This window comes from Lepidochelys kempii, chromosome 17, assembly GCF_965140265.1.
Source record: "Lepidochelys kempii isolate rLepKem1 chromosome 17, rLepKem1.hap2, whole genome shotgun sequence".
In the NCBI taxonomy this organism is placed as follows: domain Eukaryota; kingdom Metazoa; phylum Chordata; order Testudines; family Cheloniidae; genus Lepidochelys; species Lepidochelys kempii.
The window spans coordinates 16,369,096-16,396,481 of NC_133272.1; the positions used below are offsets into that span (position 1 = coordinate 16,369,096).

The window sequence follows — 27,386 nt, forward strand, 5'->3', positions numbered from 1 at the left end:
CCAAAGAAATCATCTAACTTCTGATGCACAACTGGAACTTTACTTTCGAAAGAGAAAGGGACTGGGGGGCAAAATTCATCCTAAGAGACAGTGAGATGAGGAGAAATCCCAATTTCCTGCAACCTGCCTTTCCAAAAGCAAAATCTTCACACAGTGCAGTCGGAGGCCAACGTTCTTTGCCTAGATATTTCTGAGCAATTCCAAAGTTTTATATTTTACCTGGAACGGTTATTTGAATGATGTCCAGCTCATCTGGCTCTATTTTGATAGGTCTGATCCCACTCAGTTCTGCTGAGGTACCTAGCAGGAAAATAATTAATCTGATGCATGAAAGACAATTGGCCACTAATTATCCATGCCCGGGAAGGAAAAATCCTCACTGCCAGCATGTTCGATTCTATACAGTGACCTGTTCCTCATAACAACGCTCAGCACTTCACCCATAGGTCTCAAAGCACATTGCACATGTAGGTTACCATCACTAACTCCACTGTACAGACAGGAAAACTGAGGCAGAGAAAGGATAAGGCTTTGTCTATATGAGAAAACCGCACTGGTTTAATTTAAATCACTTTCTACACTGATTTAGTTAAATGATCACACCCCTATGCGGATGTAGTTTAAGAATGACTTATTTCACTTCATCTTAAACCGATTCCTAATCAATTTAAACCAAACTGAAGTAAGCCTGGTTTAAAACCACAATAAGAGAGTGCTCACAGCCTGTTGTACCAGCCTGTTGTTTAAATATTCTGGTTTAAAATTCTACCAGAAACAAACTCGGGCGACTTCTTCCGGTAGAGAAGGCCTCAGTAAATACGGTTCCGATTCAGCAGCACATTTAAGCATGTGTTTAAGTCTCATTATCGTCGAAGTGTTCTGTTGAATCAAGGCCTGCCCAAGAGGCCATAGGACAAGTATCTCTGCATCCCTGTCTGTGAAATGGGAAAAATACTTACTCATTTATTTGCCTCCGAGGGATATTGTGACAATCAATTCATGTCAAAAAAGTTTCAGAGATGTGTCTAAAGGAAGTTCTCCAGAAAGGATCCTTGACTGTAATTCACTCTTGCCACTAGTATGACAGAGCGACAGTCTGTAGGCCGACAGGGCCCAGAATGAGTCTAGTCTATTTTCTCAGGCTTTCCCCCCCGCCATTATTCAGCTTACTCTCCTGGGTAGGTAATCTTTTGTATTTGTTTTTAAATAATGATGCATTCCCACTCAGATGGGCTCATTTTAAAGAGGGAGCATGTGTGTGTGTGTGTGGTGTGTGTAAACACAATATCCCTCATACAGATAGTCACAGAATGCTTTATTACCCATCAAAATATACAATATAGAAGGCATTGTCCTCCCCATGACATATCTCTTCCTACAAGCTATTCAACAGAAGCATACAGAGATTCCAAGCCCCACACAATGGAAAGCATAGTACACTACGGGGAGCGGTGATAAGCAGCAATGTTTGCTACACTTTTGTCATTTGTATAGAAATGTTTCATTACAATAGCCATAACTGCAGCACATTGCTGGGAGAGTATGCACTCAGCAAATACATTTCACGTGGCATGTCATCATCTCAGCCAAAGAACTGGAGAGTTTATCTGCTTCCTGGGGAAATCTGTTATTTATTAGACTGTACCTAGCCTTTTTTATGTCCCTCACCATTACGCTTTCTCAGTAGAAAGCAGCCATTATTTCTTGCTCACCTGGTTCACAGTCTTCAGAAACACTACTCTTCTCAGACCTGACAAGGAGAAGCAGACATGGGACACAGTAAAGGAACTATCAATGGATCGCTTAAAAAACACATGCTTATGTACAGTGCATTAAATAGACTAAAGGCGCATTTTCAAGGGACTGAGGGGGAAAAAAAAAACTAGCTCTGACTTCAATACTTCCTCTGCATAAGGAAAAAATAAAGATCCCACACCGACGATCCTAGCAGCAGAGCACTCCAGGGCTCCAGTTGAAAGAACTCATGACAGCTCTCAGGGTTTCTGGGGTCAGTAAACCATGGCAAATTCCTTTCTTTAAAGCTTATACAACTCGTCAGCAAATAGATCATGATCACACATTTTCATAAGGGAGTAAGAGAGATACCGCAGGATGGCACAGAAGGTTTCTCCGGCATGAGCTTTGGATGGGCAATGTCACTTTTAACTTACCAGTGTAAACCTTGCTTTACAACAGTGTGGGGTTTCTGCAGTAGAGGTTTGCACTGCGGTAATTACATTGGTGTTGCTACTGCAAAGGAAAGGTTTGAAAACGTTCTTAAGACAGATGGGTCTCAAATCAAGCTCAGTTTCCCCCCTTTAACAGTGCTTTTTTATATATGAACTTCTGGAAGGATTCAGGTATCTCCTGCACATCTGAAACCCTGCAAACATTTCAAGCATTGCCACAAATGAGATAAATCTTCTAGCCAGTGACCTACTGGAGGCTAAATCATGGGTTGTCTTGGGGTTTTTAGCAACCAAGCCCACTGGGTTCTGAGTCCCCACTCAGCCACATCAGTGCAAACCAGGGGTAAATCCACAGACATCAATGGAGTAACCTCTATGTAAAGAAAGAGGAAAATCTCACTGAGTTTTAACAACAAACCTCAGGTCTACACTGCAAACTCGCATCAGCGCAACTGTCCCCGTTAGTGCTTCTGGTGAAGACGCTTTAAGCTGATGGAAGAGAGTGCTGTCTTCTGCCAAAAACTCATTGTTTGGCTGAATCTGCACCCACCAAAGACAATGGGACTTGTTACCATTGATTTCCAGGGGAACAGAGTTCAGCCAGCCAGGAATGGTTTTAAAATCCGTTTCTAAGGATGTAAGGATTTATATGGAGATCAAGGCTATCCACAGCTACTAGAATACATGCCAAATATTAGAAAAAGCAAACAAGAGTTTTTGGAAGGGATGTAAACCCCCATGCTTCAGAGCATTAGGCAACCTGTAATTAATGGCTCTTCGGAGGAAACCTTCCCTGGGGCAGATTATCCCATAATTGTCCAGTGCAGGGTTTTTTGCACTTTCCTCTAAAGCATCTGGGGTTACCAAATGTCAGAGACATGGTATTGGACTAGCTGGATGACTAGTCTATGTTCCTAATAGGGGAGCACAAGTCTCTGTATGTACTCTACACACGAATATGGACTTCTTCTTAAAAAAAATAAAATAAAATAAATGTATATTTTATTTAGAAATATACATTGCCAAAACAAGGGGGGGGGGGGGGGAGGAGGGTCTGTATGATCAAGGCAAGTTTTTCATCTCCACTGTAATTTAGGATTTCCTATACAACATGCTGAATTAACCCAAGTGGGCTATAATTCACATAGTCTGTGAATTCAACATACATGGCCGGATTATGTTCTCACTGAGACCAGTGTAAGTCAACAGTAGCCCAGTTGAACTCAATGGGCTTGTCAGTTAGATCCCTGTAAATCCAGAGTGACCCCCTGACTTCACTGAATTTGTGGTAGTGTTTCACTGGTATAACCGAGTGCTGAATCTGGTTCAATAAATCTGGGATTTATATTCGGGTAAAACCAAGGAAGTCAGATCAGAATAAGGTTCAGTACAAATAGCCGAATGATAACGCTGCAATGAAAAACTAAAAACTCGAAATCCTGCTCTGGTTGGTATCCCTCACAATCATTAAATTCCACTTAGAACCACTGCCCAACTCTGCTCCAGAAAAAAAAACATTATTTTTCTCTAAGATTTTCTAAAGCTATTTTACCAGAATGTGCAATCCTGACTCACTACTAGAAACAGTCAGAGCACAGTAGGGATGAAGGTGAAGACAATTCAATATTAGCAGGTGTTCAACATGGACAGGAAGCCCCCAGATTCACTTGCACGTTGAGAATGCAAATTCCAGACCTTTTACTGACTCGGATACTGTTGCACAGTCTGATAAAAAAAATCTACCACTGAGTATTCTAAGCAAAATTTCTTAGGGGCAGATTAGCTAATTAGCTTCACATCCCTATCATCTTGTCACTATTCTGCCTGCCTGTCTGTCTTCAGGTCGATTTAACTGTATTTTTATATTTGGGGGGTGTGGGGAGAGAATAAAGTGTACTAACTGAAGAGAAAAATCAAACAAGAAGAAGTGATATGTTTACAGATATTGACATACAAAGGATGATTTTCAGGGGTGCTGAGCATTTAAAGCCCCTTTTGAAGTCAACAGGAGCAGTGGGTGCTCAGCAGCTTTGAAGATCCAGCCTAAACACCTGAAGCCTGATCACACACCCATAGAAGTCAATGACCGGTTGGCTAACTGAAGTATAGCTTTGTAGTTAAGGCACTTGCTTGGGATTCCAGAGACCTGGGTTCAATTCCTGCTCTGTAACAGACTTCCTATGTGACCTCCGTCAAATCACTTAGTGCCTCGGTGTCTCAGGTCCCCATCTGTAAAATGGGGAAAGCAGCACTATCCTGCCTCCTTGGGGTGTTGCGAAAATGAACACAGTAACAACTTCAGGTACTATGATCATGAGGGCTGCGTAAGTATCCATCTAGACAGAACAGAAAAACTCTGATTAACATCAGCGGTGCAGGATCAGGTCCTAATTTGTACTACTCATTATGCTCTCATTTAGCAAAGATTATGCACAGTCAAGTAGACAATAGAGCTCTTCCATCTATGCAATATATCTACCTATACAATATACCTATATAATAGTATACCAATATAAGGAAAGGCCCAATCCAATGCCCATTGAAGTTAATGAAACCCTTTCATTGACTTTAATGAGTGAGCCCCATATTTATATATCAATTCTGAATTTCAACAACTTATTACCAGTATAATCAATTCATGCAGCGTATTACTTCCTTTAGCAGGATACATACTTTGTGCAATCCAATACCACACTTGAAATTACAGACTCCCCAGTTACAATTATTCATCTGAGACCTGATTCAGCAAAACGCTTCTTAAGCATATGTTTAAGTGTTTTGCTGAAGAGGAAAATGAGTGCTTCCATGCTTAAAGTTCAGCACGTGCCTATATACCTTGATGAACCCTTGCCAAAACACTGTGACATCGCGATGTTGGATTCTGCTTGTAAGAGGCAACCCTTTGCACATTCCTTAAACCTAGGGCAGCAGTCAAAGAAGAGGACTCCTTTGCAAGCTCGAGCACTTGAACGAAAGCAAGGACCTGACCATTTTCACAGGTTTTGAAGACTCCCTCTTGCTCCAGAGACTCTTGCACGAGTCTCAGCCAAGCAAGAGACTTAAGAGAGTTCCCATCCCACAAACATATGTGAAATGGCACCATACAGAGCACGAGCCAAATTCCACTCTAAGTTCTGTCCGCTTCCCAGCGCTTATTGCCGTGAAGTCAATATCATCACACAAATCTCGTCCTTGTCTTGGGCGCCAGAGAATACGGAGAACGTGACTGTCAGATGTTAAGACTTTTGGGTCAGTACGTTCCCTGTGCTAAAATACTCTGTGATAGGTTCGCTGCTCAGCATGTGACAGCAAGTGCTGGACAAAGAGGAATTGATTCAACAGCAGCCCTTTTGGCCACGTGTTCCGCATGTTTACTTATTTCCCCGTTAGGCCCTCGCCAAAGCAACAAGTTTATCCATTCTTGGAAAGCACGGCCTCGTTCGCATCCGATGGCTGTCAGTTTGACCAATGCACCTGGGGCTGAACCAGGGACCTGCTGGGCTAAAGCATGAGCTGCAACTGATGGAGCTAAAAAGCCAAGGCTCTGTAGCTGGGGGCTGTAAGAGAGTCATTATTTGTGAATCTGTAACACATACAAGCAAATGGGTCACATCACACAGTTTAGTTAAAACAATGCAAAAGGCCGTGTCTCTTCTCTCGGTTTTAAAAGTATCTTAAATTTTCATCTGTTCCTAATCAACTTTAGTAAATAAAAACATAATACCACCTAGCTCTTGTATTTAAATAAGCCTGGTTTAAACTAAAATGAGAATGTGGACACAACAGCCTTTAGGACCAGTTTAAGTGAATAAGATTTTAAAATCCCACCTTCAGTTAAATTGGATGAACTTGGCATGCCCTAAGCACACCAAGCAGCACCTGCTAGCCGAGCCGTGTGTGTCTTGTACAGGGCATCACTTTTGTTACTTGTGACACAGCAATTCACAGGCGGAGCCAGTCCCTGCCCTCAGTTGTAGTCATCTCAGGATATTTGTAAAGACCTTTTTCCTGTGGGATTCACGATCCATCACAAAATTAAACAGGATGCTGCAACCAGTGCCAAACACCCCAAGGCCTTTAGGGCTAGAATGTTATTAACCTCAATGGGTACGTCTACACCACACACTAAGCTCAGGTTTGACCCCAAGCGCCCCTTCCATGCACACACAAATCAGTCTGACTCGGGTCAACAAGCACTCAAGGCCCGGTCCTAGAGCCTTGCTGGTGAGAGAGCAGAGCCCCCATCCCACTGAGATTCGGATCCAAGCCATATCATTTTGCAGTGCGGCTGCAGCTCAAGCTGCAGACACAAGTCAGGAGGTCGGCGTGGTGAAGTATGAACGTGTTGGCACAGCTCTGAGTCCTGGGTCTACCAACTGTAAAGCCAGGTTTACGGTGCAGCTGGAAACCTCAAGACCACCAGCCCAGCTCCCACAGACCTGGGGTTAGCCCCAGAGCACCATGCGAGTTTTGCCCTGGGCTTCACTGGGACCAGGATTTCACCCAGCAAAGCTGGTTGAGCATGTGGGAGGAGGGAAGTGCCACAGAATAGCCCCTATCCCCTGGCACACCCTGGGGGCTGTGGAAGGAATCACACCTCTCTGGGGTAACACCAGCACCCAGAGCGCTGCTCTTCACACAGAGCTGCAGCCACATACGGCCATGTACATGGGTCTCAGCAGCACGAAGCTGGTCACACACCAGAACATCTCCCCCCCGCCGTCTGTACTCACATGTCACTACATTTACATGTAGTTCATAGAGAGTTAATACGTAATCAATAGGTGTTATAAGAATATCACCGGCACGCGTAATGTGGGTTACACGTGGTTATACATGCATCACTTGAAGGCTTGATGGTTATAACCTATTGACCTCACAGACTAAGGACAGAATGAACCACCGTGATCATCTAATCTGACCTCCTGCACACTGTAGACCACAGACGCTTGCCCACCCACTCCTATAATAGACCCCTGCCTCTGGCTGAGTTGCAAGTCCTCAGATCGTGATTTAAAGACTTCAAATCACAGAGAATCCGCCATTTACACTAGTTTAAACTTGCAAGTGACCCGTGCCCCATGCTACCGAGGAAGGCAAAAAATCCCCAGGGTCTCTGCCCATCTGACTTGGGGGGAAACTTCCTTCCCAACCCCAAATACGGCAATCAGTTGGATCCTGAGTATGTGGGAAAGACTCAACACCCAGACACCTGGGAAAGAATTCTCAGAGTCCTCCTCATCTCGTGTCCCACCACCTGTTGGCCTCTGTGAATTTGATTAGGCATTTGTCAAAACACCTATCAATCAGTTATGAATGTACCCTTCTTATAAAGCTTGACTTGTTAGACTGCAGTCTGATGGTGAATTTGTAGACCTACTTTAGGCATCTCAGATAATTCAGGAAGGAAATCTTCTCCTACCTTGTTTGCACACAGTAGTGACCCGATCCCTTTTGTTCAAACTCAGTAGATTTAATCTTTTTTTTTTTTTTTGTATCAGCTCACAATAGCAGGATGATCTGATTTCTCTAGTGGTTTGCTAATGGCAGCTACGGTGGGCACACCATCAAAGGTGAAAAATGAGCCCTGAGGTTTTCATTATTGTGCTAAAACAAAGCACTTACAGTTACCACATTATTAGCAACAGCATTCAGTGACTTCCATCTCACTCCCCTTACTCAGGTCTTTCCTGATTTCAGATGGCTGCCAACAGAGGATTGCAGAGCATGTTCCAAACTCTCAGGATGACAAACAAAATATTGCTTCCACTTGCAGCAACTGCATCTTTGGAAATAATCTTTCCAGTGCCAACAGTATGCTCAGCACTGCCCAAGTGACAAAAGATGATACAGTCCCTGCCCTGAGGAGTTTGCAGTCTAAACAGACAGGCAGCAAAAACTGGACACAACACCACCCTGTAAGGCTCAGACATTTGGGGCAAATCCTGAAGTTCTTACTCGGCTTTCACTCAGGCAAAAAAGTCACTTCCTTTGACTCCCCCATCTAGCCCTGAGAGTGTACCGTAAGTGATATCAAAACATCTCTCTTACACAGACACACATGCATGAAAGAGCTTGGGCTAATTGAGCGCATACTTTCCACTTTTTGTTTTACACATTCCCCCTCCAGATTTCTCAGCATTACTGTGACTAACAGTGACTCTCTCACTAGCCTCGTGCGTTAAAAGTCTGACAAATGAAGGCTGATTAGACTTGTTCTCTCTTACAGCTTTACTAGTAACATCAACCCGACTGCATCAGGTTAAAAAAAAAACAAAAACACAAAAACCATACGCATTTGAAATGGGAAGGTTTCCAGCTCCCTTGCTGCATAGCATTTGAAACCAACGAAAGACACAGTATATGTCAGAGGCGCGCTATGATCAGTGCTTCCACGGAGCAAGACTCTCACACTCATTGTAAGCAAAAAGAAAAGGAGTACTTGTGGCACCTTAGAGACTAACCAATTTATTTGAGCATGAGCTTTCGTGAGCTACAGCTCACTTCATCGGATGCAGAATCTCACTCCACCAGCGGCTCAAGCGGACCCCAGTGGGGCTGCACGTGGGCTGAGGGAGTCACAATCTAGCCTCTAGTCTTTATGGAGGAAACTGCTTCGGTGGAGATGAAAGCCACATACCTGTTATTAGCCTGAGAAGTCCCTGCCAGGTCTAGCAGTGCCATTCTGTGTGGTTCTGGAGAGATTTCCCCCGATGGGCTGGAGGGCTCCAGCTTGGTAGGATCTTTGGTAAATTTACTTCCTGGTCCCAGTTCCGCAGCAAGGTTTTATAATGAAAAGCAAAACCAGAATTAACCACAGAAGAATTCGAATGCTAGCAGCATAGCTCACTAGACTACTTGATGTTCCTCTCCTGCATTTACAAAGCCAGTCAGCAGCTTGTGATGCATAAAGAGTGAGTGTCTGGGTTACACATAAAGGGTATGTCAATACACCAATCTGAGGGTGTGAAAGACATAACGAGCTAGCTTTAAGCTAGCTTGGGTCCCGGAGCAGAGGGCACTTCAGTGTGGGCCGTACAAGCTTGTCTGGAACCCTGGGTACTCACTCACAGGGCTAGCCTGCACTGAAGCAAGTGCTTCTGGGGTTGCCCTGCTCCTGGACCTGAACGGGCTAGATTAAAATGAGCTCAGGTGGGCCTACTCAAGCAGCAGTCACCCTGTGACTGCAGTACAGACAATCTAAAGATACGAGGACACCTTCTCTTGGTTACACTGCAGCAATAGTATGATCTAGCACAGGAAATTCTGCTTGGCAATTGCCTTCACGCCATTCTAAGAGAAAGGTCCTTCCAGCAAGAAGAGATGCAGGACCTCCTGGGAGATGGGCACCTTTGCATTTGAGTCAGACCTCCTCGCACAGGGATGGCTAGTTAGAGTAATATTACTGAACGCAGTGAAAGGCTTGAGGGGCAAAATCCTCAGGAAACGTGTTACAGAGGCAGTTGCACAAGTGTTGGCCAGGAGGGTCAGGAGCAGGAGGGTTCCGGTGGTGGGGAGTCCGGGGACTGCATTGAAGATGACTGTCGTTTACACATGCCTCTCTCTCGATGGATTTTCTTTTACCAGCCCTTCCTACTGGTTTTGGTCCTCCATGTCTCCTCTCTCAACTCACCATGATTCCTCACTTCTCTGGGGGCAAGTACCTAAAAGATGAATTCAGTTCCCAGGTGCCGGTATGCCAGGCTCCACCCTGTTCCCTTCCCGGTTTGATATTATTGTTGCGTAGCCTCAGGCGGCCTGAATTCCTGAGCACGGGAGTCAGACTGGGAGGGGGCCCGGCGTGCACTGCGTTGAACAATCTGATGCAGGATGGCCAGTTCAGAGCTTAGCACAGATACAAGAGGGTGCCCTGGGCAATGCAGTTTGAGGTAGGGAGGCAAGGCTCAGAGCAACCACCTGCCACACAAATTGACCTGGAGGCCAGTGGTATCCTGTAGGCTGCTGCTTGGCCAAAGGCATCACATTCTACTTCGAATACAAGTGTTTTCGAATCTGTATGTGGTGCGGCGAGTGGGAGAGGTGTCAGCACCATGGCCTGAGCATATAAAATCTGCCCCTTGTGGGTGTGAGAGAGAAGGGGGCGTGACAAAATTGAGACAAGGAGACGAATAAGCATTTAGCAGCCATGAAAACCTTCTCTTTGCCCTTCCCCTGCTCCTCAGTAATCAAGCTCCAGCCATGATCTTAGAGATGAAAAGAGCCCTATGAAGACAGCAAAGGAAAGGAAAATGAGGTGCTAGAGAGCAGGTGAATGGAGACAAAGATTAGCCAGACCTGGGGGAAGGAGGAAGCAGAATTATTCTGACAAGCTGCACAAACAAGGCAGGTATCTCGTTATCATCTGTAATACTCGAACTTTACTCAGCTCGAAGCCACATTGCAGCTACCTCCTTTTGAAGTGTGTACAATCTGTGGCCATGTAAAGTCCCTTTTCCTTTAGTCACCGGCATGTAAAAGAGGGCAAGGCTTCGCAATGGGAACATGAAGCAGCAGGGATCACAAAAGATGCTATTTATCTTCTCACAGTTCAACTGGGTCCTTCTAACGTACTTTTTCCATGTACCAAAATCTTGATCTTGCAACAATGAAGCCTGACTTAAGCACCCGCCCAGGGAGCAGCAAAAATAGGTTTCCTAGGCACGGTGGGTTTTTAATTAAATGGTGAGCAAAACTGCAGTGGAAACCTTGGGATACTTTGTCGATGGCAACTTAAAGTGCAGCGCCACTCTGACAAAGTGTAAAGTAAAAATGGCACCTCCTTACTCAGCAGACCCAGTTCTTCTGTGTATTCAGATCTGCTGACTGGAGTCAAAAACTAAGTCTTTACTACTTTCTGCTTCTGTTAGCCCTGCAGAGACCACACAGCTAGCAGAGAGTAAGCTGGAATGTGTTCCAATCCTGTGCAACAACAACGGAATTGTTTCCTAATTTCCAGTCAGTTACACTTGCACAAACCCCATTGTAGGCAAAGGGGTTGCGTGGGTGCTAGTGAGGGCTTACCAGAAACATAACAAGTTTGTACAGGTGCCATTGAAGGCTTAATGTGGCTTGTAGAACCTTTATAACTGGCAATAAAAGCACCCAGCTTGACTCTCAGATCCCAGCCTAAATTTGCAAAGCACTTAGTTAGAGAAAATAAGTTTTTACTTGTAAATTGAGCCCATTGGGTCTAAAATCATTGGCAGACAAACACATGACCAGATGGTGCAATTTTTACAGTAACTTTTCATATATACATCAGGTTAAGATAGGAAAAAGCCACTGGAGCAATATTTTGGGTGTCTTTTCATAGTATTCAAAAGGAGCACTCAGATCTTACTAATATATGCCTGGTTTTATTTGCTAAAAGTTGCTTGAAATGACATCTCTTTCATATTACATTGCTCACAGTACAAGTAAAAAGGACCAAAAGACAAAAGCTAAGCAGTTAAATTGAACTAGTTGGGGATTTTTGTTTTTTGTTAAATAAACAAACAAACAGAAAAACAGAGTCATGTTAGCACTTTATATGCAAGGGAGAGAGAATAACTTATAAATGGGAATCCACAATGCGTCTTCTCCCTTGTAAGTACAGTTTAAATATTCCATGGCTTTCTAGGGGTGAAATTTACCCTGTGCACAAAGTCAGCTCATGGCCTATGCACGACTTAAGTCTCACTTCAGCCCTATTTCAAGGGCTAAACTTAGATTTAAGTGGTGCATAGGTCCTATGCATGGAGTGAATTTTCTTATACTTGTGTATATTATGTAGATAAGATTTTATCCTTTGTGAACACAACTACATATGCCCTTCACTTATGGCTGTTCATAGATTACATCATTGTAACTCTATTTCTCTGTGTTCTCTTTCACTTCAGAGATAATAAATCAAAGACAGTTATTAACGTACCTGTAAAAATTCTCTCATCAAACATCCTAGAAGAGGAAAAAGAAACGAAACAGGAGCATCTAGTGAATGAATTTCAGATATCGTTTAACAATATATTGAGTAAGAATCATGTTGAGTTTATTCATTCCTTTTCCTTGAGAAAAAAAAAAAACAAAACAAAAACAAAAAAAAATCCCTGTATTTTCTTGTACAAATCCAACAACTAACAACATGTGTCTTTCATCTAAAGCACCTTAACATCTGCTTCTAAGTCATGCCCTCCATTTCATTAACTGTATTAAATAAAGCTGTTACTTTCTGGCATTAGCAGAGGGCTATGGGGCCAAGACAGTTCAAGATGGCTTTTAATTCTGCTGTTCAGTCTAGCTCATTTACCATTATGGCAGGAATATTTGCAATCTTGTCCATCTTTTGTACATATGCAATTTCGGGACCATTGTTAAGTTTCCTATAAAAACTTATCTTAAGAGTTACCTTAAGAAAGTGTTCACTAAGCTGCTCAGTCCAACAGCTCTTATGTGAGCAGAAAGAAGGAGACTTGCACAGGAGCAGCTATCAATAGACCACTAAATGACTAAATTTAGGACGGAAGAGTTTCTCACTGTCTGCAATTCATCTTATGCCCACGACCTAAAAGAACTTAGGTTTCTCTCTGAACACTAAGATGCTGTCCTGGCAAATCATTTAATATCGTGCATAACTTTAAGCACATGAGTAGTTGCACTGGGCCTGATTCTTTGTTCTAAGGCTCTGATCCAACAAAGTACCTAAGCATGTGCTTAACTTTAAGCCAACAATGCCAGCCTCCATTGCCCACCTGTTATATTTCCAAACAAGCACCTTCATGCTTTGTCCCAGGCTACCCCTCACACTTTGGAGCAGCTCCCCAAAAACATCTGCAAAGCCACCTCCCAATCCTCGTTCAAATCCCTCTTTCAAACTCTTCTTTGTCATGATACCTACAAAAAAACCTAACAAAGGTTAGGCCACTGGTGTGCTGGGACCACTACCTAGCATGCGGACTAATATGGTGCCATTTTTTCCTTATACTCTCCCATCCATCTGTAGCCATCTGCTGTCTCAGATTGGAAACTCTTTGGGGGCAGGAACTGTCTTTTTATTCTCGGTTTGTACAGCATCTTGCACAGTGGGGTCCTGCTCCGTGACTGGGGCTCCTGGGCACTATTACAACACAAATAATAAAGGATAATAACAAATAATAATAGCAGCCTTGCTGGATTGGGGCCTGACTTAGCAGTGTTTTACACCCCATTTGCACTCATTTTGCATTAGTGTAAATGACTATGAGGTGCAAGGCAATGGAGAAACAGGCCCCCTGACTCCATGGGATTACACACACACACTGAAAGTTAGGCATGTGTTTAAGTACTTTGTTGAGTCAGGGATGTGTGGTTTTGTTTTTCCTTCTTGCTCTAATGTTCAATAGCCTTGGCTTCACTTTCTGTAATTCTTTCAACCTTCTACCAATGTACTGGAAAGTTCAGGCCTTCGCTCATAATGAAGTGTTACGATTAGAGCTGGCTGGAGAAACTTTGAAGGAACATTATTTTAATCAGAATATGCAGACCCACCAACACCAAAACACTGCAAAAATCAGCTCTATTTCCCCGAGGTTTTGTTTTGAAAGAAAACCAGGAAGAAGTTCCAACCACATTGAAATGTCCCGTTCTGATATTTTCAGAATGAAGCACTCCAACTTGGTCTATTTTTTTGAAATTTGGTCTATTATACAATACAGAATTCAAAAAAGTCAAAACTGAACATTAAAATTTTGTCAAAAACCAAATGTTCTCATTGACTTGAAACAAAAATATTTTCTGAATTGTTCTTCGGGAAGCATATCACAATTTTCAGTTTCCATTCCACTTCAGCATGAAGCCACATCTTGGAATCTAAAAATCCGTAGTGAAGCAGAACCTCTGTCCTCAGCACAGATCTAGTGACAACAAGTGGACATACTACTTTAAACTGGGGCACCATCATTCACTGTGTCTATTGATAGGGAGAGAGCCAGTGCACTTGAGCATATCCATTTTCTAAAGGAAGCACAATGGGCCACGAGATTAATAAACTGCAGCTATGTGCGCTGCAAAAGAATGGGATGAATCCAAGCTGCATAATTCAGATGTGGATTTTTCTAGAGGGGCTGCCATGAGGCCTCTCTCCAAAAGCGACTAATCTTGCCTCATCTACACCCTTTCATCCTATATAAGAACAATTTTCCTTGACATAAAATAAACAGGAGTCATTGTGCCAGTTTATTAAAGGGAAAGTGGAGAATTCATGACTGGATTCACTGATTTTTCAGCTGAAAATTGAGTGGCAGTAGGTGTCTAGAAATTCAGATCTGGCACTGATGTCCTATTTCTTCTATGTTTTTATAGCCCTACCACCAAGGGATTCCAGCCCTGATAGTTGCCTTTGGACACTATAAAGAACACTAATGTAATAACACTGCATTTTGCAGGTGCTAGCAAAGACTTTACTAAGGGAATTATTGAGTTTTCTCTAAAGAACTTGTAATGAAAGATGCGGTTATTGTCTCCCTCCCCCAATAAAGGGAGCTTTTGTTGACAACACAAATCAACAGCTCTGAGTAAGGATGAAAATTATGTTAAGAAATTGTCTGTTTCAGATGAGCCCAAGAAGGGAGAAAACAAAAAAAAGGCACATTGGGGAGGGAACTTCACAAAATGGTGAGGAGAGGAAGGATTGTTAGGGCATCAGCCTGAAACTTGCTCCACCATAAACCTTGGGCAAATCCATCTGCGCCTCAGTTCCCCATATGTACAATGGGGATAAACAGCACTGCCCTGTTCCATGGGCATGATACACATAATGATTCCGAGGTGCTGAGTACTATGATGATGAGGGTCACATAAGCTGACAGAGGCAGATAGGAAACGTTGGTGTCCCTGCTGGAGAGATGAGGAGGGATTATATACACCAAAAATGAAGAAATAATTGTGCAGCTTTCCACCCTATTCCTATTCTAGTGCAAAAAGCAGAAACCACTATAAAAAACACAACATACCTGTGGCTATCAGGCAAATACAGGTAGGGGGGAAATGACCATATATCTCAATATGCACTCAGCTGGCACAATTTGAATATGTCATGTGTCATTTTGACAGCCTACTTAATAAGCAGGCAGATAAAACTCTTGAAATGTTTAGGATGATCTAGAGCCGTTGTCACTGAGGCATTTGAGATAACATTCGTGGTTTGTTATTGTAGGGATGATTATAAATACCGGGCAACTGGCATTGGTTTGGTTTTGTTAAAAGCTAAAAAAATTGAGAGAGCTGGAAAAACAATGATGGGGGGGGGGGGGAGAGAATATCAAAACCCACACATCTGTTTGCAAAAACAAAGTAATTATTTATATAGCATGTGGTAAGTCAAGTTTTAGGTCTATTAACCATCACAGTTAGTTAAAAAAAGAAAAAAAAGAACCCTCTGTAAAACTATATTGGAAAAAATCTTTTCCAGGTGTTGAATCTGCCCAATGTGCTTACTACTCTTTCATTCCCAAATTGATTCAAGGGAACCCATCTCTCTGCCTCCGGTGGAAACATTCCTGAGGTACCTCATCTGCACGTTTGGCTATACTTCTGCGTGCAAGTTTGTTTCAAACACAGAGTGGGCGAATAGAAAAAGTGATCCAATATTTGCTGCTATTATGTAATTAAAAAAACCAAAATCAGAATATAAATTTTCTGGTTACGATTTTGGGACTACATTTAGAACAGAACACTACCTGCATGCTCACACAAAATAGGTAGGCTAAAATGTCATCCTTGTCACCTCTCTGAAGTATCTCTGATTAGCCGTGTACCTTTTAATGACAAAGTGGATGTTGTGCCTTTCCTCCAGGATTCGTTTGAGCTTGGGGACACCATAGGTACAGGGTCGTTTGAATGGTATTTTGTCAGGGATCCCAATTATTTCTACTGCCTCTGGGTCACAGGCAATCTTCCGGTATGGCACAGGAACCATGTGGTCCAAACCCAAAGCTTCAGCTGAAAGATTAACAGATGGTTTTAATTTCCACACGGATTTTTGGGGTTTTTTTTAAAGACGACAAAGAGAAGGTGAAGACAACGTAATTCAAGTAGATCTGCAAAACAGATACACGTCTGCTGTCCTACTATCCTCCTTTTTCCCAGCAACAGAGCCCTGGGCTCCAAGCTTAACTTATCCCTTGTCACTGCCGAAAGTTACTCCTAAGGGAGAAATTTCAGAGTAGCAGCCGTGTTAGTCCATATCCGCAAAAAGAACAGGAGTACTTGTGGCACCTTAGAGGCTAACAAATTTATTTGAGCATAAGCTGAAGTGGGCTGTAGCCCACTTCATCAGATGCATAGAATGGAACATATAGTAAGATAGATATATACATACATACATACACACACACACACACACACACACACACACATATATAGAGAAAATGAAAAGGTGGAGTAAGAGGCTAATTAATTAAGATGTGTTATCAGCAGGAGAAAAAAAACTTTTGTAGTGATAATCAAGATGGCCCACTTAGATAGTTGACAAGAAGATGTGAGGACACTTAACATGGGGAAATAGATTCAATATGTGTAATGACCCAGCCACTCCCAGTCTCTATTCAAACCCAAGTTAATGGTATCTAGTTTGCATATGAATTCAAGCTCAGCAGTTTCTCCGAGTCTGTTTTTGAAGCTTTTCTGTTGCAAAATTGCCACCCTTAAGTCTTTTACTGAGTGGCCAGAGAGGTTGAAGTGTTCTCCTACTGGTTTTTGAATGTTATGATTCCTGATGTCAGACAGGTAGCAAACAGAATACGCCTGGTCGGGGTTCTAGGCATGTGTCTGCACAGATCTGTTCCTGTGCTTTTTCAGGGAGTTTCTTGAGCAGATGGTGTAGTTTCTTTTGGTAACCCTCCGTGGGATCAAAGGATAATGGTCTGTAGAATGTGGAGTTAGAGAGCTGCCTAGCAGCCTCTTGTTCATATTCCAACTTCTTCATGATGATGACAGCACCTCCTTTGTCAGCCTTTTTGATTATGATGTCAGAGTTGTTCCTGAGGCTGACAAAGGAGGTGCCGTCGTCATCATGAAGAGGTTGGAATATGACCAAGAGGCTGCTAGGCATGTTGAAAAGAAAAGGGAGTTTAGCATATGGCTTCTGCTGTTGTGTTAGGGAACAAAAGTGATTGCTACATAATGTTATGCAAACCACAAGCACTGCAGATGCATAATGGAATTTTAACTCCTACTCACCATATCTACTGTTAAACAGAATTTGCACGCACTCCCTAAGGGTGTTGATATCTTCAGTTTCTTTTATAAAACTGTCCCATTTATCTATCAAAACAAAAATATAAGAAATAAGGAACTTCCATATGGCATACAGACAACAGATGCACTTTTCGCTGGCGAGGTGTTAGAATCAGGAACAAGGCTTGGCTGCCTTATAAATAATTATATCCCCTTCCTGAGCAAGTGCTGGCAGCTTGGTTGATAAGGTCTAGGCTTCTCCCATCATCCTGAGGTGTACTCCTCTGCAGCTGCACCTGCGTGAAAAGGACCTCGAAGGAAATGACCCTACATTTCAACATTTAAATGAAAGAACCTTCAGAACAGAACACACTGAACCATAAGCCAACCTTTAAAAATAGTTACAAGAAGTTTTAAAATCTCATATCAACTTTCCCTTCCCCCCGCCCACCTATTGAAAATCTAGGAGAGTGAATGCTTAATTGCTTGTTACAATGCATATTACCCAGGGCAGGGATGGTATTTTCCTCTGCATTTGGAAATTGTCCTGCACACCAGGGGCACCCACAGTGTGGAAAAGAGAGCCAGATGGGGATTTTAGTCTGTCCCTTTTGTTTGCAAAGCCAGGCAGGGCAGGAAGGATGGTCAGCCACAGACTTTGGACAAGTTATTTAATCTACACTGGTTTCAGAGTAACAGCCGTGTTAGTCTGTATTCGCAAAAAGAAAAGGAGTACTTGTGGCACCTTAGAGACTAACCAATTTATTAGTCTCTAAGGTGCCACAAGTACTCCTTTTCTTTTTAATCTACACTGTGCCTCAATTCCCCATTTATAAAATGGGCAGACTTCACAGGGGGTGTTCTGAGGAATTGACGACTCGGATGCACTCCAGTACTGGGGTGATGAGGCAAGGAGGGAGGTGTGGGTACAGATAGGTACAGAGAGAGGTCCCAGCTGCTATGCTGACACACTGCAACTAGGGAAAAGGAAATTCCGCCCTGCCTCCTCAACGGAGTTACGGCTAAATTGTGTTAAAGGGGGTGCAGAGCCAGAGCTCTCTATGGAGCCAGCTTCAGAAGGCAGAAGGGGACAAAAGTCCCAGCAGCTCCTCACGGAGGATGGGCCAGAGAAATTTGGGGATGGTCAGAGCACTGAACTTGGCACCAACCACTGCGAGCCGAATGCTTCGGCAGCCATGCCAAGAAGTGGGGAAACAGCAGAAGTGGCCAGAGGCTGGGAATTTTGCCAGAAGCCATTCCCTTCCCTTGCCTCTTTCTAGCAGTGCCCTCCCTGCCCGGACCCAGCAAGCATCACACCTGTTTTGTCATGGACGATGGAGAAGAGGATACGCTTTGACGAATGCACATTCTGGATGAGCGGACCACCAGGGACTGCAGATTTCTGTCCTGGACACAAGGAAATACAAGGTGAAAGGAACTATAAGAGCCCTATCACCTAATACAAGCAGGGGCAAGAGGCTTGCCCCAGTGTGCACAGAAGGGCCTAGACTCTGCCAGATTCAGCATAGGACTGGGAAGCAGGGACTCCTGCATTCTATTCACAGCTTGGGCACTGACTCGTTGCATGGCTTTGGGCCAGTCACTGAACCCTTCCCTGGGCAATATTCATCCCTGAGTGAGCAAGGGACTGGGGATGAGAGGGTGAGCTGAAGGGATTCGTATAATCCCGAAATGCAGGGGGACCCTTTATGCTTGTGACAGCAAGGGGAGGGGTGATCTGGCATAGACTGGCTGCTGGTGCTGCAGCCATCACACCGCCTGACCCTGATCAGAGCAGGCCTAGAAGACACAGGGATTAAAAAAGCATTGGTGGCCCATGTACACTGCATTGCTACTACTCTAAGGCAAGCCCGTAGAGTCACATTCAGTGCTTTTCAATACAGAGCCACGCAAAAGGAAAGAGAGCCCTTAAATTCCCTTCAAAACCCTCAGCTGAGTCTCTGACCCCTCAGAACTGGGCTCTCCCCCATTTCGGGTACATAAGGCTCTGCACCGGTTATTTTAAATGGAAAAAGCACCACATGTTGTTTGTTAGTTCTCTCTGTAGTATGCACACATGCCCTGCTCTGCTTCCTGAAACAGCTGGGGTCTGCGCCTTAGGAAGGAGCCTATCACTGGAGCTGTGGCAGAGAAGCGTCATCGCAGAGAGGACTGTACAACTCTAGATCCGCACAGGGGAGCGCATGTGGAGGTGGGACGTGGCAAGTCTGTTTTCCCAGGGAATGAGGGTGATGCCCAAATTCAGATTCTGATTCTGCCCCCCTACACCCACAGGAATATATAGTGGGCTGTCATTAGAAAGCCACAATAGCCCCTGTTGAAAGCACTTTATGGTGCTAAGGATTTCAGAACTAGCAAGTGGCTAGCCGATCCAAAGTCCCCTAAGATCAACTGAAGTCTTTCCATTGGCAATGATGGCCTTTGGATCACCTCCTCCCCCCAGTGAATGACTTTTCCTCGGTTATACTCCGATGATCCGCCAGACGCCCTAAACTAAAGGCTCTGGCACGCCACAAATGGTCCCCCACTCCCAAGGTTAAAATGTACCCAAAGGTGACCGGGAGTGCAGTGAAATTCTACGGGCCACCTGAGGCAGGCCTAGAAGTAACTGCGCTAACCCCCAACACTACTACTCCTTGTCTCTTTGAGCCAGATCTTGGGCCAGACCCAAAGCCAATGAGAGCCTCTCCATCGACTTCAATGGGCTTTAGGCCAGGCCCTCCTTTGAGAGCAAATGCAAGTCTATTACCACAGCAGTCGCTGTACTCCTGTGAGGAAGGCACCTTCAGCTCTCCTGAGGGCCTGGGCATCAGCATCTCGCTGGCTGCATTCACCCCGTGCAGACTGGCAGACATCTCCTGCTTTAGGTCCGTGGCGATCTGCGTAGGCAGCGAGACACCGTATAAGAAATTGGTCCTGGCTACAGTGGATGGAGTGTCTTGACTGGCTGGTTTAGGGATCTGGTTATTTGGACCAGAATCCCGACTGCCCTTGGATGCTAGGGAGGTACAATTCAACTCTACATTAGGGTTCACCTCTCTGCTCGGCTCGTCTGCTGGCCTGAATGGAAAAAAAGAAAGAAGAGGAAAACACAGGTACTTTCAAGATCCATCGTATGGCATCTGACATAGGAACGGCGCGCTCCAGCCTGCATACAGCTAACAACGTCAGCTACGAGAACCACCGCTTGGCTCAGCAACACTGCATGCAATCTCAGTCTCATCTGATCTTAAATGTCTGCTGAATCAGCCCTACAGGTCAGGGGCACAAGGATTCCTGGAGCAAGGAAGAAAGGTTTTGCTCATACAGCCCAGGGGGCAAAGTGGTTTGCAACAGCTTTAAAGCTGCACAGGTGGGCTTGTGCCCAAGCTGTCTATGTTACTCATCTTAATGGCACACATCGGGGAAAACAAGCTAAACAGCAATGGGGAGGAAAGGGAAAGGGAAAGGACAGCTTCCAAACAATCATTTCAAGACAGTCCAGCAGGGTGGAAAGTACAATCTCCACTCCACTCTAATGACTGGTCCAGCTGCTTCTTCGCTTATCATTTCCAATCTACGGCTGCTGTCAAAGGAGCTGTAAACCTGCCCCAACTTCTCCCTCTGCTAACTCCCTATTTTCTTCTCTTTTCCTTCTCTCTTCAGAAAGGTAAGAGAATCTTTACAATACGTTTTATGAGCCAGATCCACAGCTGGTGAAAAGCAGGGGAGACGAATTAGACAGCTCAATGCAATCTTTAGGGGCAAAACTATGGATGGAATTCACTATCGTGCACGGTCGAGGATAAAGCTCCACTTAGGTCCTACTCAAACTAAGGCTTCAGGGGAACTCAGGTGGTGCATAACACCTTGTACTAACCATCTGAATGTGGTAAATTTTACGTCGAGTAACTACACACGCGTCGGAAGAGAACTGCCCATTTCCAAAAGGGGCCTCCAATTTTATATGCCCATACTGGGCATACCGAGCGATTTCAGAGGTGCTGAGCACCCCGAGGTCTAACTCGTTTCAAACTGGAAGCTGTAGGCACTGGGCACTTGTTAAAATCAGGCCCAACGTGCCTCGAGTTTGGCAGGCCCAAAAATTAACACGACCGAAATTAGAGGCCACTTTTGGAAATGTGGTTATAATAGCATGGAGGGTGCCTAGCCCCTATATCACCCCTTAATGCAAAAATCCTGACCCCCCTCGCACAGGATAATACCCTTTCTAGATTGGAAAAGCGGTTTAGGAGGTTTACACTAGAACTCTCTTTGGTGAGGTAAGAGCATTCTGCTCATCATACACACAATTCCTATGTAATGACACGGAGAAGAATGTGGTTAACCTTGTACATTTAGGAACACTTCAATATGGTTTTCACTTGATATTCAATAATTAAGGAAAGATCCCACGGCCCCCAGACAGTGATAAATTAGTCTCTCACACACGCCGAGTCTTTGTATGCCACAATTTAACATGGCTGCACCTACATTTCAAGGTTCACACGAGAAACCAGTGCTGGGAGCAATACACCATACTTAACGAACACCTCGCAGACAAGTGGAAAACAGTGGCACCGTGATCAATAGCGGTGGTATCGAGCTGTTAATTAACTCAGCCTGTCAGAGAGCCCCATAAAGCAACCAAGCCCATGTGTAATGTGACAAATGGCACCAGGCTCTGCAGCGTCCCCCTCTCACGTGATCCAGTTGGCACACAAAACCCTTCAGAGGCCTGGTTCAGAGCCCGCTGAACTCAAAGGGGAGGGTCCTTCCCTGGACGTGGCTCAGTGTGGACAAGAAGCAAAGCGAAGTGAAGACTCCCTGCTCCCACCCTCTCAGGGTTTGTGAAGTTACCTTTTTAGCCTGAACCGGATACTGTGGCTGTGCTCCAAAATCGCCATCAGGGATTTCACATCGTATTCCGTGGGCTTCCGGAAGCCAAGTCCCTCAGGCAAGCCGGCAACTGCGAGCAATCCTGGCTCTTTCATCAGCTTCTCATAGGGCAAGGGCACCACGCTGTTCTTCCCTATGGCTTCACCTGGGAAACAGGCACAATTACACGTTGGATAAAGTCACTGGCTTTTCCAGGCAGAATTTGCTCACAATTGCAGCTGGTCGGGGCTTTAGCGGAGAGATGCAGTGCAGGACAGACTGCAAACACCAGTGCGAACTGGTCAGGATAATTCTTCCCACCCATAATATTGTTATAACAAAACGTGGCCATTACCTATGGCAGTATCTATTATTTAAGGCTCTTCAGTCACTTCACAAACATTAATAAAGTCTCACAAAACCCCAATGAAGAGGAGCAGGAACAGTGATATGGGAACACACAGAAATTCTTGGAATGTATTAAGGACAACTTTTTGTTTCAGAAAATGGATGAAGGAACAAGGGGACACCCATTTTAGATTTCATGATGAGCAACAGGGAGCAACTGGTTCTGAATCTGAAGGTGGAAGGCAATTTGGGTGAAAGCGATCATGAAATGAGAGATTTCACGATTCTAAGGAAAGGAAGGAGTGAGAGCAGCTGAATAAAGACAAGGCACTTCAAAAAAAAGGAGATTAACAAACTTAGAGAACTGGTAGGTAAGGTCCCATGGGAAGAAAATCTAAGGGAGGGGCTCAGGAGAGCTGGCCGTTAGTCAAGGAGACAATATTAAAGGCACAAATGCCAACTACTCCAATGAGAAGGAAAGATAGGAAGAATAGTACGAGGCCGATATGACTCCATCAGGAGCTCTTTAATGACCTGAAAATCAAAAACGAATCTTACAAAGAGTGGAAACACGGACAAATTGCTAAGAAGGCGTACAAAAGACGAGCACAAGCATGTAGGAACAAAATCAGAAAGGCTAAGGCACAAAGTGAGTTACACCCAGCAAAGGACATAAAAAGCAGTAAGAGGAGGTTCTTTACATACATTGGGAACGAGAGAAAGATGAAGAAAACTGTAGAGCATCTACTTAGTGAGGATGGAAAGCTAATAACTGATGACATCAGAAGGCTAAGGTGTTTAATGCCTATTTTGCTTCAGTCTTCACTAGACAGGTTAATGATGATCAGATACTCAACACAGTTAATATTAACAAGGTGGAAGGAATGCAAGCCAAAATAGGGGAAAGAATAGGTTAAAGAATATTTAGATAAGTTAGATGTATTCAAGTTGGCGGGGTCTGATGGAATTCATCCTAGGGTACTCAAGGAACTACCTGATGGAATCTTGGAACCATCAGCAATTATCTCAGAGAACAGGTGAGGTCCCAGAGGACTGAAGAAGAGCAAACAAAAAAAACCTATCTTTAAAAAGAGGAACAAAGAGGACCCAGGGAATTATAGACCAGTCAGCCTAACTTCGATCCCCAGAAAGATACTGGAACAAATTATTAAACAACCAAATTTTAAGCACCTACAGGGTAATAGGATTATAAGGAATAGCCTGCATGGATTTGTCAAGAAAAAAAAACATGCCAAACCAACCTAATTTCCTTTTCTGATGGGGTTACAATCCCACTGGATGGGGTGAAGCAATAGACATGACATATCTTGATTTTAGTAAGGGTCTTGACATGATTTTCTTGTAAGCAAACTAGGGAAATGGGGTCTATGTGAATTTACTCTAAGGTGGGTGCACAACTGGTTTAAAGACCATGCTCAAAGAGTAGTTCTGAATAGTTTGTGGTCAAACTAGGAGGGAGTTCCTACTGGGCCTCTGCAGGGGTCAGTCCTGAATCTGGTACTATTCAACGTTTTCATTAATGACCTGGAGTTGCTTATAAAAATCTGTGGATGACACCAAGCTGGAAGAGGTGGCAAGCACTTTGGCGGACAGGATGAGAATTGGTCTGAAATCAACAAGATGAAATTCAATAAAAGACAAGTGCAAAGTACTTCACTTAGGAAGGAAAAACTAAATGTACAACTACAAAACAGGGAATAACTGGCTAGGCAGTAGCACTGCTGAAAAGGATCTGTGTATTATAGTGTATCACGGATTGAATGAGTCAACAGCTTGATGCAGTTGCTAAAAAAGCTCAAGTCATTCTGGGGTATATTAACTGGAGTGTCATATGTAAGACATATAGAGGTACTTCTCCTGCTCTACTCAGCGCTGGTGAGGCCTCAGCTGGAGAACTGTGTCTAATTCTGGGTACCACACTTTACAAAAGAGGTGGATAAATTGGAGAAAATCCGAAGGAGAGCAAAAAAAAAATGAGAAAAGGTTTTGAAAACTTCTGAGGAATGATTAAAAAAACTGGTCATGTTTAGTCTTGAGAAAAGACGACTTAGGGGGTCCTGCTAACAGTCTGCTAATATGCCAAGGGCTGTTATGAAGAGAATGCTGATCAAGAGTTGGGCTTAATCTACAGCAAGGGAGATTTAGGCTAGATATTCGGAAAAACCCTCGTAAGTTAAATTATGGAATAGGCTTTCAAGGGAGGCTGTGGAATCCCCATAATTGTCCCACAGGTTCTTAAAAACCTCCAAACCTCGCACCAGGATGGTCTTGGTTTACTTGGTCCTGCCTCAGTGCAGGGGACTGAGACTTGACGGTCTCTGGAGATCCCCTCTAGCCCTACATTTCTTTGATTCTATGATCTGGTGTAACTCAATGAAACTCCCTGATTTCAGCAGAGCTATGCTCATTTACACCAGCCTAGCTTCTGGCCCATAGTAACTTCTACCTTGTTAGAAGAAGGGAGAGAAGATCTGACCAGGAGACTAAAGATCTACACTTATTTTTATTTGCATATTCATTAAAGTACTCTCAGCATTCCTTTTTCAGGCAGGTGAAGTATGAATAAACATTGAGCCAAAAAGTAAAGTGTCTCTTTTGCCTAGCACCATTTTGTGTCTGTTTCTCATTAAAAAAAATCAAAATGAACTAGCCCCTTTCTCTCAACAATCTTAACGTGTTTTACAAATGTCAATGCACTGAGCCTCACAATACCACTTGTGACATAAGGAAATACCATGATCCCCATTTTACTGGTTGGCCCAGAAGGGTTCGTTGACTAGCAAATTAGCAGTGGACATGAAACCTGTATATCCTGCTCCTGTGCTTTACCCACAACACGACTCCTGCTTCAATAGCCAATGTCAAAATAAGAGAATTGCACACAAATATCACTGCATCTCTTCCAGCAATGCCTCAGGGGGGAGCAGGGAACAAATTGCTCCTCTCTTTCTCTGGCAACGGAAGAAGACTATTGTCCCAAGAGTCACCTTAGGCCAGAAATTCTCAACCAGGGGTACACATACCCATGGGGGAACGACAGGTCTTCCAGAAGGTACATCAACTCATCTATGTATTTGCTTAGTTTTACAACAGGCTACATAAAAAGCACAAGCAAAGTCAGTATAAACTAAAATTGCATACAGACAATGACTTGTTTATACTGCTTTATATAGTATATACTGAAATGTAAGATCAATATTTATATTCCAATTGATTTATTTGATAATATATGGTAAAATGAGAAAGTCAGCAATTTTTCAGTAATAGTGTGCTGTGACACTTTGGTATTTTAATGTCTGATTTTGTAAGTAAGTAGATTTTAAGTGAGGTGTAACTTTGGGGATACGCAAGACCAATCAGACTCCTGAAAGGGGTACAGTAGTCTGGGAAGGTTAATAAGACCCAGTGCCTTAGGCAACTTGACCAAGAAGTTCAAAAGTGACGAACGAGTCCAGGTGTCCAATCTGAGATGCCTTCCAGGGGCCTGATTTCAAAGGATGAGTGCTCAGCAAGGTCTGGAAACCAGGAGCCTTTAACGGTGTCTCAAGCTGGGCACCCATAAAATGGAGGCACCCAAAATCGCTAAACGCATCTCAAAAATCTTGAGCCCCTTTCTCCTGAAAAAATTAAATTCTGAGCCTGACCCAAACCGCAGACACCAATACACCAGGCACTCATTGCAGGAAGCAAGAGAGAAGAGACACCAGCGCAAGGACCTGAATCACTCAGTGACTCAGCATCCAGATGCATGTACAAATGCAGCACATCTGCCTGTAATGCCCAGCTGTACATTCGTTCATCATTCTTCTTCGCGGTATTTCAATCCAGGTCACTGCACTGGTGCAGGGGAAACCCCGCTTCAGGGGTCTTTAATTAGTCGTGGGATTGTGTGTGATTTCATTTAAATCGTTTTTTAACCTGGAGCTGATTTTACAAAATCCTGGAAACCTGGTGGCACTTATTAAAAGTAATTTCTTCAACACAGAGCATTGCTTCAAAGAACAACAACTAATGATGTGTGACTTGCCCAAGCAATCAGTGTTCCTTATAGCTTGGATGGATAACGTTTTCATTAACTCCATAACAGAAGTTTCGAAACAAACCTTTGAACCACAACATTGTGAGTTCACTCTCAGCTAGCTTGAAAAGTACTAATTGATTCCCTGCCTCAGTGCACTGGCTGCAGCAGATTTTCTCTTCCCCATATCGCCCCCTCTCCCTCCCCAGGACAGGGAGAAAGAAGCAAATAATGTTGATAGCAACCAATTATCGGCTAGATGCTTGCAGGTGCCTAGGCAAGTTTTTGTGGGGAATGTGCTACCTTCAAAGTGACCTTCAGCAAACCCAGCAGAGGCTCAAGCTTTAACTAAAAAGAGACAATAATAATCATTAATGTCTGATTAATAGAACTCCATAGTAATCAGTCATTCTGTTGGTGAAGAGATTACTGGGCTCCAGAGGGAATCTGGGATTTTTTTTTTGAGCAAGCGTTTTCTGTGATTTTTCATCCTCATTGATAGGAGGCAACTTTCTTTAAAGGATAAAAATGGAAGAAAGAGAATTGTTAATTTCAAACAGACCTCTAGATATAGGATACAGAGCTAGCCTGAGGTTCTGCATCCATCTTCAGCATACTTGGCTGTAGTCAATATGGAACTGGACACACCCTGGTTATGGTCTGAAGAAAGGGATAGTCACATGGGACATGACGATTAGCAGGCAAGACAGTTGTGCACCAGAGATGCACACAAAAATCTGGAG

At 43.8% G+C, this 27,386-nt stretch overlaps 1 protein-coding gene across 12 annotated transcripts in view; it reads right to left on the reverse strand.

Annotated features, from left to right (window-relative positions):
* GTF2IRD1 (GTF2I repeat domain containing 1) overlaps positions 1-27,386 on the reverse strand; it is a 173,265-nt gene that overhangs the window by 53,004 nt on the left and 92,875 nt on the right. For 11 of the 12 annotated variants that reach the window (XR_012155462.1, XM_073315874.1, XM_073315870.1 and 8 more), the window contains 9 exons: positions 22,239-22,422; positions 20,149-20,459; positions 18,696-18,785; positions 17,382-17,465; positions 15,959-16,142; positions 12,100-12,125; positions 8,830-8,950; positions 1,713-1,750; positions 220-300 (listed from right to left, as the gene is read on the reverse strand). Coding sequence is in view for 11 of the 12 variants with exons in the window: in XM_073315874.1 (XP_073171975.1) it covers positions 220-300; positions 1,713-1,750; positions 8,830-8,950; positions 12,100-12,125; positions 15,959-16,142; positions 17,382-17,465; positions 18,696-18,785; positions 20,149-20,459; positions 22,239-22,422 (1,119 nt within the window). In the remaining variant the exon portion in view is untranslated. The remainder of the gene's footprint in view (positions 1-219; positions 301-1,712; positions 1,751-8,829; positions 8,951-12,099; positions 12,126-15,958; positions 16,143-17,381; positions 17,466-18,695; positions 18,786-20,148; positions 20,460-22,238; positions 22,423-27,386) is intronic. The other variant, XM_073315866.1, reaches the window with a different exon arrangement.